Here is a 12,298-nt window from a genome sequence, read left to right as displayed (position 1 = left end):
TACAGTATGTGGAAAATAATGTGTTTTTTGAACCTTAAACCGCATAAACACATTTCATTACACCAAATACACCAAATAATGTTCTTTTTAGCAACATCATATGACCCCTTTAAAGTCTTCGTAATTTTGTTGTGGTTTGTCATTTTTATTATTTTTAATACCTCTATTTGGCTTTAATTTATTTTTATGTCAGCTTTAGTTTTAGTAATTTAACTTATAAATACAATAAACTTTTATTTTATTTCGGTCAGCGGAGGCATTCGTTTTTTAAGTTTAAGTTTTCCAACTAATATTTATATTTTATTTCAGCTTTATTTCAATAAACAATAAAAAAATTAAATACATTTACGTTTTAATTAACAAAAACAACACTGCTAACAAAGCAATTTTTAGGAAAGATGAGTCTGTATTCATAACAGCCTGTCATAATGTAACACTTTGAGGTGATTCCCCATATTCCCTTAAAAAAACAACGAAAACAAAAATCACAGTTTTACCTTTCTCTGATGAACTCTGATAGCTCTTTGCTGGATATCTGGCCATGTTTCATGTTGTGGTACAGTACATCAAATCCATTATTTTTATCGCCCTGCCAAAGATAACATAAAAATGAATTTAAAACATTTCAACATCACATTTCCCCCCCCTAATTAAGGCAAAAACAAGAAGAAACATAAAAAAATTGCATGTCAAGGATTGCACTGCATGCCATCACTGGTGCAGACATTTGTTTACCACTTTTGGTTTCTCAACAATCATTGCTGTCATGGTCTGAATGGCATCTAGCTGGCTTCTTAAAGCAGACTGGTCCACCATGTTCATCCGCAGCATACCTTCCGTATTTTTGCCCGTTTGCAAGTACGTCAGTGCTGTAAGCTTGGTCTGAATTGTGTAAAGGGTTTCATAGTAACCATGGTTACAATGCTACAAGTGTCCGATATCAGCGTTTTAAAAATGCAAGCGCTAAACTAATGCATAATTCAGATCTGAAGTGAAGCCTGATACCTTCTCTAATTTTGTAATGACAGAAACATACATTTTTTAATGTAGTGATATGAGTTAAGGATAGATACATTTCTGGCCATAAATATGTAGACACCTGCATATGTACATGCCTTCAAAGAGAGACACTGTGCAAATGCAATACAAACCCACACATGTGCCACAGTGCCAAGAGCATCACCTCCTACTACTACGCTCATACAATTTCGGCTGATGACTAATGGATACAAATAATTTTAAATGATATTTTGTTTAAGTATTTAAACATTTACAAATGCTTGGTCCTATTACGTCCTTTTTTGGGTGGCAACACGTGATTGGAATATAAAGTGCGTGTTGGTCATTTCATATTAATATTAATAATAATATGGCTGTTTGCTCAGCATATCTGCCCTGACTGACTATAAATACATCTGTCATCTATGCCAAAGTGGTACAACAGATTAATGAATCAAACTAAAAGCTACATTGTACCCTATTTTATTAGCATTTCCCAAAAGCCAACGGTGAAAATACAGAAATCTGGCACACCACAAGAGTTCAACCAGTGATTCAAAGAGAAACACAAGAAGAAAAAAATCATCCATCCATAATCACTGTAGTCATGCACTATTGTTCAAAAGGTTTGGGTTGGTAAGATTTTTTTTTTAATGTTTTTGAAAGAAGTTTCTTATACTCACTAAGGCTGCATTTATTTGTTTAAAAATACCATAAACAGTAATAATAATGTGAAACATTATTACAATTACAATATATATTTTAACGTAATTTATTCCAGTGATTCAAAGCTGAATTTTCAGCATCATCACTCCAGTCTTCTTCAGTGTCACATGATCCTTCACAAATCATTTTAATATTTTGATTTGGTGCTCAAGAAACATTTCTTATCGTTAATGTTGAAAATCCTTGTGCTGCTTAATATTTTTGTGGAAACCGTGATACATTTCTTTAGGATACTTTAATGAATATAAAGTTCAAAATAATGGCATTTATTTGAAATAGCAATATTTTACAACAAGCAACATTAGAAATGATCAATAAAGAAATTAGAAATCGCTAAATAAAACTATTAATTTTGTTTAAAAAAAAATCTTACTGAGCCCAAACTCTTGAATGATAGTGTACCTCAATGAAAACTATTCACAGCAGTTTTTTATTTATTTATTTTAATTAGGATATTATTAGGGAAAAGCAGGATATTTCAGAAAATAATCTAGAAAAGCAAGTTAAATTGATATGATCACTAAAAAGACATCAACATAAACCAATGTAAGGAAGGATGAAGCTCTGCACTGTGGTTTATACTGTGTAACTTCCACATCAGCTTTTGTGGACAGAGCAAATATCACGCAGTGTGTGTGTTTCCTGTAGAGCGAAGACAACTGAGATCTGTGTGAGATTAGGGCCTTTCGCACCGCTTTAGTTCCAGAAAAAGTGGGTAGTTCCACAATTAGTTCTGGTACTATGGAAAGGTTCCTGCGGTGCGAAAGGCCCTATTGTAAGATTGTGTGTGTGTGTGTGTGTTGAAAGGACGGCAACAGGAAAGCTAAGTGCTATAGAAGTGACCAAGGAATGCAGTGATATTAAAAAAATACAATAGGAAAATAACAACAAACTCAGGAAAATGCTTTGGGCGTCTACTCCTTGAATACCAGCACAACAAAATGCCAGTTTGTTCTGTGATTGGTTCATGCAACTCACATGACTTTTTTTGTGCCTAACCTTTAAACACAAGTCCAGTTATAAATGCCTTCACACAGCATTTTACTTTCACTTCATTTTGTTCAGTTACAGCCTATTGGACTATCTTTGTATACTTAACATGAGGGCAATAGACTTCACTTGGGTTAAACTATTTTAAAATCGTGAGTAAAGGCTAGCTTTAACCCTGGGTTAAGCAACGTTTCACACTTGTAACGTAATAAGTAAACAGCGTAAAACAATGAAGTGCCAGAATCACAAGAATTACAGCAAGATGATTAGCAATAGACAACCAATCATAAACGGCCTCAAAGTCACAGGAAATGTCATGCTGAGTTTAGTCTCTAATATTCAATTACAAACATAAGACCACATAATTATCACATTTACTCTCTGAAAAACAAATAACCCACAATGACATTGCCATAACTACATCAAATATCTGTGACCTACTATGAATCCATGACGTTAGCAAAAGAGAAGTTCAGAGAAGCTGGATAAACGTAAGACATACAGCAAATGAGGAACAAAACATGCCGTTTGAAGTAGCTAATTTGAGCATAGGAAAATGCTCACTGTTGTGTTATGCCTTTGTGCATGTCTGTTTCTTTGAGGGGGTTTAAACCATGATCTGACTTTTTGGTCAAACCAAACAATTAATTTTTGAAGCCAAAACACACAAGAAGAGACATGAAGGTTCAGATGTGTGTGTTTGGCTTGGATGTGTGCATAATGTGTTTGTTCATGCAGCTGGTCTCACAAACTGGGTGAGGTTCCCAGTGCAGAGACTATATGCAAAGACCCTGACTGCAAACACACACACAGACACACAAGTTTACTTAGCTTTCGAAATGAGGGCATTCCATTGGCTTCTACTGTCGTTATATACAGTTAGTTTATAACTACTATAACGTAGTGCTGGGCGGTATGACCAAAAATTTATATTTATTTCACCACAGTGCAACAGTGAAAAGGGACCCCTTTCAAACAGTGTCGCGTTCCGAATGTTGTTTAAGCCACATACACCAGTATTGCGGTATTTAAAAAAATTAATATCATGACAAAAATAAACACCGGTATTAGCCGGTATACCGCCCAGCGCTACTATAACGTTTATTTGTATACCATTTTTACAAATGAGGACACCCTCCAAAAGATGTTTTGTCAGATTTATCTCACTTTTGGGTACAAATTTGACCCCATAAATATGGTGAAGTAGGTACACATACACATTCTTCCTTCTTGGAAGCTCAAATCAAGAATGCCTACTTGGAAATGTTGTTAGATTTTCAAAAATATTCCATCTTCATAAATCTGCTCTCTCATGGTCTTCTTCTTATTCGTTTACTTCATAACTCTACTTTATATCTTGTTTATGTTGTGGTTAGGATTTTCCCCCTCTTGCTTATGCATTATATTAGTTTTCTCTGATATTACACATTGTGTGCAGGGACAACATAGATGTATTCATATACTGACAAAATATGTTGATGTTTAAACAATAAAATAAAATAACAATAAAAAATATATTTTTAAAAATAAATATATGGGATTAAAAAAAAGTAGGCCTATTGCATCATTTTCATATGGCCCTTAAAAATTGTCCTCAGCAGGTGTTCATTAAAAATATAGACGCACTTAAATGCATACATAAATGCAAAAACAAACAAATTCATAGTTAATTCTTTCTACCCTCAATTTACATATCAAATTTAGGCATCATCTCAGAGTGCTGCAATCTATCATGCTATACTTTTATACCATATAATAATTGCTGTTGATAGTGTTCATCATCTGTTTGATTATGTCTTTAATTTATTTTTTCCGTACATTTCTGCCATATGTACATTAACTGACAGTCACCACTGCTAAGCTACTACTAAATATTGTAGAAACTTAATTTTCTGTAAAGTTGCTTTGCAACGATTTGTATCATTAAAAGCGCTGTACAAATAAACTTGAATTGAATTGAACTTTTACAGTATTACTCTGTCCCCAAAAAACTAACTTTAAAGTAGCTTTAAATGTATTAGCTTTATGCAAATGTGTCCTTGTAAGTGAGATAATAACACACAGTCTGGGAAAGTTAACTGCCTGATTTAATGTATTGTTTAGTCCACAGCCATCTGTTGAACCTAACCCATGAAGGTTTCATAAACATTACAAAGCATGCTAAAATTGGCATAGCTGACACAGTCTGGAATGGATTCTTGTTTGAATCAGTTCAAAAAGGCACAGAGATTTGAATTGTGATTACATTAGTATGCATTACATGTATCTTGAGTGATGAAGACCAGGAAATAAAACAACTTCACTCACAGCACCAAATAAGATTTACTTCTTCCTGACAAAGACGGTGTCTTTAAAGGCTCAAATAATTTGTTATTATTTAAGTACTTTATATTAGATAATATATCTTTATCTAATAGTAAAAATAATCATTAACATTATCTAATATAATAAAGAGATCTTTTCTCAAATATTTTGGAGCAAAATAACTATAACAAATATCAGTCTGATAAAATGCAATTTTGCAAAGCATAAATCAAATGCATAATTGCACCTGTAAGACGTGTCCTTGTAAATGGAAGATTCCTCAGATAATCTAATAACTTCAGCAAATTAATTTACAAACACTTACAGTAGCTCAGTTACTGAAAATCACACCGCCATTCTGAGAGCAAACATGTGCATGGTAAATCAATGAGCAGAGCAAAACATCTAGACATCAACAGTGTCAAAGTTCAGCTGAATCCCTTTCACTACAGCTTTGAGTCCCTCAAATGACCTTCTGAACTCCCCCTGTTTAAGCAGGGTGATCTGCCTCTGTGCTCGGGACATCTGTCCTACAGAAACACAGCATTGTGGATAAATGGAAACACACCGCATTCAAATGCATTAAAAGACAAAGATGTCCAGTGACACACCAAGAGCTTGCAACACTCCAAAGAGAAAGGAAAAATTGAAATCGCATCATATGACCCCTTTAAAAAAGTTAGTATATTAAAATGTCTTTTCTATTAACCATTCAACATCCTGTCCTCCAAGAAGACAAAACAAATGAAGAGCTTTAGCACTCTATAGGTAAACTCAGCATGATGGAAACTCACCCAGTCTATTTTACAATCACATGCTTCATTTTTTACATTTTTATTTTCACTTGTAATGTTTAATCAAAACGTTATAGCTCAATCTTCTGCTGAAAAGGATAGACTACTCTCTGGTGACATATATACCAGATTTTTCCGATCATTTAGTCTGCATAAACCAGTCCCTCCACAATCGACTGCAGGTTTACAGCCATTTTCTTTTCCATTACATTTGGATGTACGTCACAAAACGGAAAAAAAAGATATGTCGCTACCTCCATTTCATCTCCACTAAACCTTAACAAAACTCAAAAGTGACTGCTGTTGTAATTTTCAGTTTTATTTCAAGCTAGAGCTTATCTAACAACTAATACGCTATATATATATATATATATATATACACACACACACACACACACACACACACACACACACACACACACACACACACACACACACACATCAAAGGAAATTCTGAGCAATATTAGATATTCGACAGTGGTGAAAAGTCAAGCTAACAAAGAATCACATCATTAGCATTATGAGGAGACTGATTTTTACTAACATTTCACAAACATAAAACTAACTGTCACAACCTGCATTTGCAGTTCATCATGCATGACATGAACTTGAATTGCATCACAAAATATCTTCAGGTTCTTATCAAATTTTGAAAGATTGTCTAACCAGCTATCAAAAGTCTTGTCAGCAATGCAAAATCTCAATACTTTTCAAATTTGATTGCCATGAATGCAAACAGGCCAAAAGTTATTTTTAAAACTATAAACTCAGTTCTTAATCCAGCCGCTTGCTCAGCCCGTTGACAATTTCGAGACCTGTGCAGAATTCTTAGGTTTCTTTGTGCAGAAAGTACAAGATATCAGATCTCACCTCTCTCCTCCTGACACGGCTCATTCTCACCTGATCTCTCCTTCTAGCAGTTTCACTAGTTTTAAACCAGTGTCTCCATCTCAATTTATTGCATTAATTTGAAATGAAATTTACATATTGTCAATCCGATGTACTGCCTGCCTGGCCGCTTGCTTAGAGAGGTGTTGGACACTATTAGCCCTGCCCTTTTAACTATTATAAACAGTTCTTTGACTAGTGGGGTTTTCCCAGAGTCCTTTAAACAAGCTTCTGTACAGCCCGTTAAAAAGATCTCACCTTGATCCATCTGTTCTTAGTAACTACCGGACGATTTCTAAACTCCCATTTATTTCTAAGGTTTTAAAGAAAGCAGTGCTTTCACAGTTCACATCTTACCTGGATGCTTTTAACATTCTGGATAAGTTCAAATCTGGTTTTAGAGCACTTCACAGTACAGAGTCGGCTGGATGCTTTTAACATTCTGGATAAGTTCCAAACTGGTTTTAGAGCACGTCGCAGTACAGAGTCGGCCTTGCTTAAAGTTATGAATGATCTTTTGCTGTCCATTGATTCGGGGTCATCTGCCATTCTGATACTGTTAGATTTGAGTGCAGCCTTCTAAACTATCGACCATGACATCCTCTTGAATCGGCTCAAATGTGTAGTAGGGGTTCAAGGCACGGCATTACAGTGGTTCACCTCTTATTTAAAGGGTAGGACTTTTTCAGTAAATATCGGGTCGTTCACCTCACCTTCTGCGCCCATCCCTTATGGTGTTCCTCAGGGTTCTATTCTTGGCCTTTTATTGTTCTCGCTCTACATGCTTCCCCTAGGCTCCATTCTCCAGAAATATAATATTAACTATCATTGCTACGCCGATGACCTCCAACTTTACCTTCCAATCAAACTTGAAAATGACTCTTCACAACTTCTTTTCTCATGTTTTGACGAAGTGAGAACTTGGATGGTTAAAGGGATTCTCCACCCCAAAATGAAAATGTTGTCTGTGACTGTCCGATAGACTGAATAGTCAATCTGAATGAATTGGACTGAACAAATTGGACCGAATAGTCCATCTGCCATCAGTGGTTCAATCTGAATTTTCTGAAACGACGAGAATACTTTTTGTACGCGAAGAAAACAAAAATAACGACTTTATTCAACAATTAGTCTCCTCTGTGTCTCTCTGAATCACTGTAGCGCCATTTTGGAGAATATCCACAGAACAATGGTTGTGTTAAAGTTGTGCTCTATAAATAAAGTTTGACTTGACTTGACTTGAGTTTGACTATGGCGCGAACAAACATCCCTAGTATTTCCTAGTAAGAATAGCATGAAAAATGCATATTTTTGTGTATTCAGATTATGTTGATTAAATGGATACAGGAATACCCAGCAGAAATATTCAAGAAGCATGTAAAACATTTTTTTAAATGTAATCAGAAAAAGACGTGCACGTGAATATGATCAATAAGTGTTCTCACATTTTACACTCTACAAATGACTAACATAACAATACATTAAAAAAAAAAAATAGTTCCCATCAAGACCTAGACAACTAGAAACTAAAGGGAATATCTGCTGTATGACTCAACCAGATACACATTTCCGTAAGCAGGTGTCTTCTGACTGTAACAAGTCTAAACTTCCACCAACAAAACCAACAGAGGAGAATGTGAGATCTCAGCAAAGGTCAAAAGCTCACTAGAAAAATCACACTGTGCTCTACAGCAAGAGAGGAAATCTGCGGTTAGATGTGTTTGACTGCGGTAAACAAGACTGAGAGGTTTCCTTCAAACACCCCTTTGTTGTGGGAGGTTCAGGGTAAGTTGTCACACCTGTGGGCGTCAGGCTCTGGAGGGCAGCGAAGATTGATTTTAAGACATGATGATGTCATGGCAGAAAAATATCAAGACTATTTTGACAGTCTGACCTTCCCTGCATTAATTTTGTGAGCTTGACAGTTTCAGTGCAGTGAAGAAGTGTGGTTCTCTGTGTGTGGGGTATATGTGTCTATGTCTGTGCCCTGCATTACAAGCACACAGCTGATCATAGGCGTCCCTGTTTCACTGAGCCCTCAACACAAAGACCTGATTGAGAACAGGACTCCACAGCTCTGCAATCCCTCATCTCTCTTCATGTTTTGTTTTGACAGTCACGGTTTCCAAATGCACACTTTCTCACCCTGCTCAGCTCAACACTTCTGCCAGTCAGATGCTGTTAATGGTTAAACCATGGCCATTTACGGTACATGACAACAGAGGAATCTTCCGGGATGCTTTAAAACTGTGTCAGGCTTTATCTGTTCTGCAATGACTGCAGATATCCTCAATAACTTTTATTGTACAATGGGGAAATAGCCATTATTTGAAAACTGACTTGAATATTGATGTCTGGAATGTAAGAGATTATAAAGATATACTGTGCATGATCACACCTGAAAACATACGCCTTCATTCTACTTAAAGTGATAATGCACTTGAAAATGAAAATTCCATCATCATTTACTCACACTCATGTTACTCACTCTCTCTTTCTTCTGCTGAACACAAAAGAAGACATTTTGAAGAATGCTGGTAACCAAACCATTCTGGTGTTCCTTGACATGGATGGACAAAAACATTCTAAAAAATATCTTCAAGTATATGCCACAGCAAAGTCATACAGCTTTGGAATGACATGAGGGTGAGTAAATTATGAAAGAATAATACGTTTTGGCTGACTATACCTTTAACATCCCTTGTTGCGTTGTATTAAAATAAAGTCACACAGGTTGGAACGACATGATGAGGGTGAATAAGTGATGGCAGAATTTTTGGTGATGCATCTCTTTAAGAAGCAAATATGTCTAATAAGGTGGCATGTTTTCAGGTAACAACAAATATGAAAATGAAATCACACTATGAAGTATTATAAAATATTATAAAGCCTATAGTAAAGCCATGGCAGTACTAACCATAACCGAAGTAATTAAAATTAAAAATATCACCATAAGGTATACTATGGAAGAGAAGGGGGTAATTATTGCATGGCTAACATATTAGTTATACTGTGTATATAACAATAAAAAACAACTTTATTAGACATCCTGGCCTCCGGTCTAACGTCATTACGGGAGAATTAGAGCAGGATAGCATTGTGATTGACAGCCGTGACATCCAATGTTGTTGCAGAATAGGAATTAACATTCCAAGACGTTGATCGACAGCCAATCAGATTGAACGGAGGTGGAACGTAGTTGGCTGTCTGTGTCAGATGGATGTAATGAGGCCCAATCCCCGGTCTAGCTGGACGGCATTCTCCGAGAAAAGTGAGGGGGGCAACAGGCCAGTAGGCTCTCGTGCTTGCCTCGACCATGTTTTACCGGTATTATCCCAGCAACGGCCGGCGTGAATCAAAACATGAAGAATAGCCCCAGAAATCAAGCATATTATACCAATTTAAAGAATGACATTCGAGTGGAGCGGAGTTGTCGTTAACCCGCAAAGCCAAATAAGAGCACAGCATAAGCAACCTACCCAGAAATTTTCCAGGAAATAGGGCGTAATCATCTTGCTGTCCTCCCTTCTTCACAGCGGCGCTTCTCTTTATTTGAATTGCCTCAGTTGTCACAGTTAATCCACCGTCCTCCCCCCGACGTTGTTGTGTCTGGTGGTTTTTCTCTTTTTTCCTGCTCTTCTGCTGGGTTTTCCTCCCTCTGAACACGACTCCACCTCCTCACTTGCTTTTCAACCCGCCTCCACTTGTTCAGTATTTCATTGAGGGAATTATGAAGAAACAGTGACGCCAGTGGCGGTTTCATATAAATTGTGTAGCAGGTACATATTTGATCTTAAAGATAATCCAAATGGATAATTAGAAATTACTTTGCACTTAACAACAAAATAAAAAATAAAAACTTGCACAATTTGAATCAGACTGCATTTCCAAAGTTGTCAATATACCTTCATATTTAATACCTTTGAAATTCATTAGACAAATAATGTAATCAGTGATTTTTGAAAAGTGTTTATTCTTATCAATGCACAGATCCAAGCAGTGAAACAAACTCACGTCCATAACAATGTCATACAAATATCATTACAAAATTTCTACAGTACAATATATATTCTTTGCATGATCCAAAATATTTGGTGGCCCCTAAAAATGATTACTTTCTATATTTGAATCTTTCTTCAAAATCAGATTATCAAATAAAAGTGGAAAAATCACTATAAATTAAATTGCTCTCGGACCAGAAAAGGGAGCTTTTGAGCAAAATTTGACTCCATTATAACATTTTCTTGATTTCCACACATAGAACTATACAGGTGCAGTCTGGGGTGGGGACACAACATTTAGATTTTTACATTTTGTACTTCACAAAAAGAAAAGACGACAAAACAATTAAAAAAGTAAAACCATTAGATTCATTACTCCAAGTCTCGTGGCCATATTTATACCCCCACCCCCGAAAAACTTCAAGGCGGTACAGTATTTACTGCATTTATATTTCATAAATAACGAATGTTCACATACATAAGGGCCAGTTACTTCCATTTTATCCCCACATGAAGTATCCTATTTAAGTGTCCATTAACGGATATCTCCTCTAATTAAAAAAAAAAAAAGTTTTACATTCTTTTACGAGGAGACAGTGACAAAAATATGCCCGTTAGAAAGGATATTCACTAGCAGCTGAATGGATTACAGTGAATTGCTCTATTATTATTATTATTATTATTATGAAACATGGGAGCCTGAACAGTGGGGAAAGGCATTCATAAAAAAACTATAAAAAACCTTAAAAAACACACAGCAAAGAAAAAAAATAAAAGGTAAACATACCTTCTGAGGTCTCTACAACATAAAATATTCAAGTAGAAAATTACAACACATAGCAGCATTCATAAGTGTAAGACGACACACTTAACATTCATAATATCTGCCTACATCTTGTTTCTTTGTTTGTTCTTTTCATTTTTTTAGTTTTAGAACAATCTCCGAGCTTTCTTATTGGTTACAAATGCAAAACAGCTGGAATGTGACAGACAAACTGAAGAAAATAAAAACACTGCAGAAATACACCAGCACAACACAAGACTCACAACCACCTGACAGTATCCTATGGTGTTCAGATCTAAACTGATAAAAAAATTAATAAAAATAAAAACTCCTTACATCCTTAAAGGTTTGACATCTCAGCTGGTTCGGTTTGAATCCAGAACTTATCTTATACTTGAAAGAACCAATCTTGTCTGTCTGAGACAGCAACTTTGAAGTTCTTAATACCTAAATCCTCACACTCTGGGATACATTCAGGCATTTTAAGGCTGGCTACTATTCACATGAGGGACACAAATACTGCCTACACAAGCACTGAACTGTCTAGGATTACACACAACACATGGACGTTATTTAAACTGCATGCAGGAGGTAACAAAACGAAATAAACCAAGTCACAAAAGCAATATCTGGATGGAAAACACATCACCTCGTGTATGTGTGAAAAAAGACACATTATTAAAACTAGTCTGTATGAGGGGTGCTAGAAAAACAGATTGCTCAATGGGCCACCAACATGCACAAAATCAAACAACTGAACATCCAGATTGACCCGATCAGTCAAAAAAAAAAAAAAAAAAAATAATCAAAAC

General features: G+C 35.8%; 1 protein-coding gene and 1 long non-coding RNA gene across 4 annotated transcripts in view; one reads left to right on the top strand and one right to left on the bottom strand.

Annotated features, from left to right (window-relative positions):
- Nucleotides 1-10,405, bottom strand: part of LOC107655928 (F-BAR domain only protein 2-like) — a 47,434-nt gene extending 37,029 nt beyond the window's left edge. For all 3 annotated transcript variants that reach the window (XM_016443556.1, XM_016443557.1, XM_016443558.1), the window contains exons 1-2: nt 10,181-10,405; nt 498-589 (exon numbers count right to left, since the gene is read on the bottom strand). In XM_016443556.1, coding sequence (XP_016299042.1) covers nt 498-589; nt 10,181-10,213 — 125 coding nt within the window. In that variant the 5' untranslated portion in view covers nt 10,214-10,405. The remainder of the gene's footprint in view (nt 1-497; nt 590-10,180) is intronic.
- A 270-nt stretch (nt 10,406-10,675) lies between these two features.
- Nucleotides 10,676-12,298, top strand: part of LOC107655930 (uncharacterized) — an 18,956-nt gene continuing 17,333 nt past the window's right edge. Inside the window, exon 1 of the long non-coding RNA XR_001630501.1 lies at nt 10,676-11,607. This is a non-coding gene — a long non-coding RNA (uncharacterized LOC107655930). The remainder of the gene's footprint in view (nt 11,608-12,298) is intronic.

Source organism: Sinocyclocheilus anshuiensis, unplaced genomic scaffold, assembly GCF_001515605.1.
Source record: "Sinocyclocheilus anshuiensis isolate Anshui unplaced genomic scaffold, SAMN03320099.WGS_v1.1 scaffold860, whole genome shotgun sequence".
Classification (NCBI taxonomy): domain Eukaryota; kingdom Metazoa; phylum Chordata; class Actinopteri; order Cypriniformes; family Cyprinidae; genus Sinocyclocheilus; species Sinocyclocheilus anshuiensis.
This window is presented reverse-complemented; position numbering and strand designations above follow the sequence as displayed.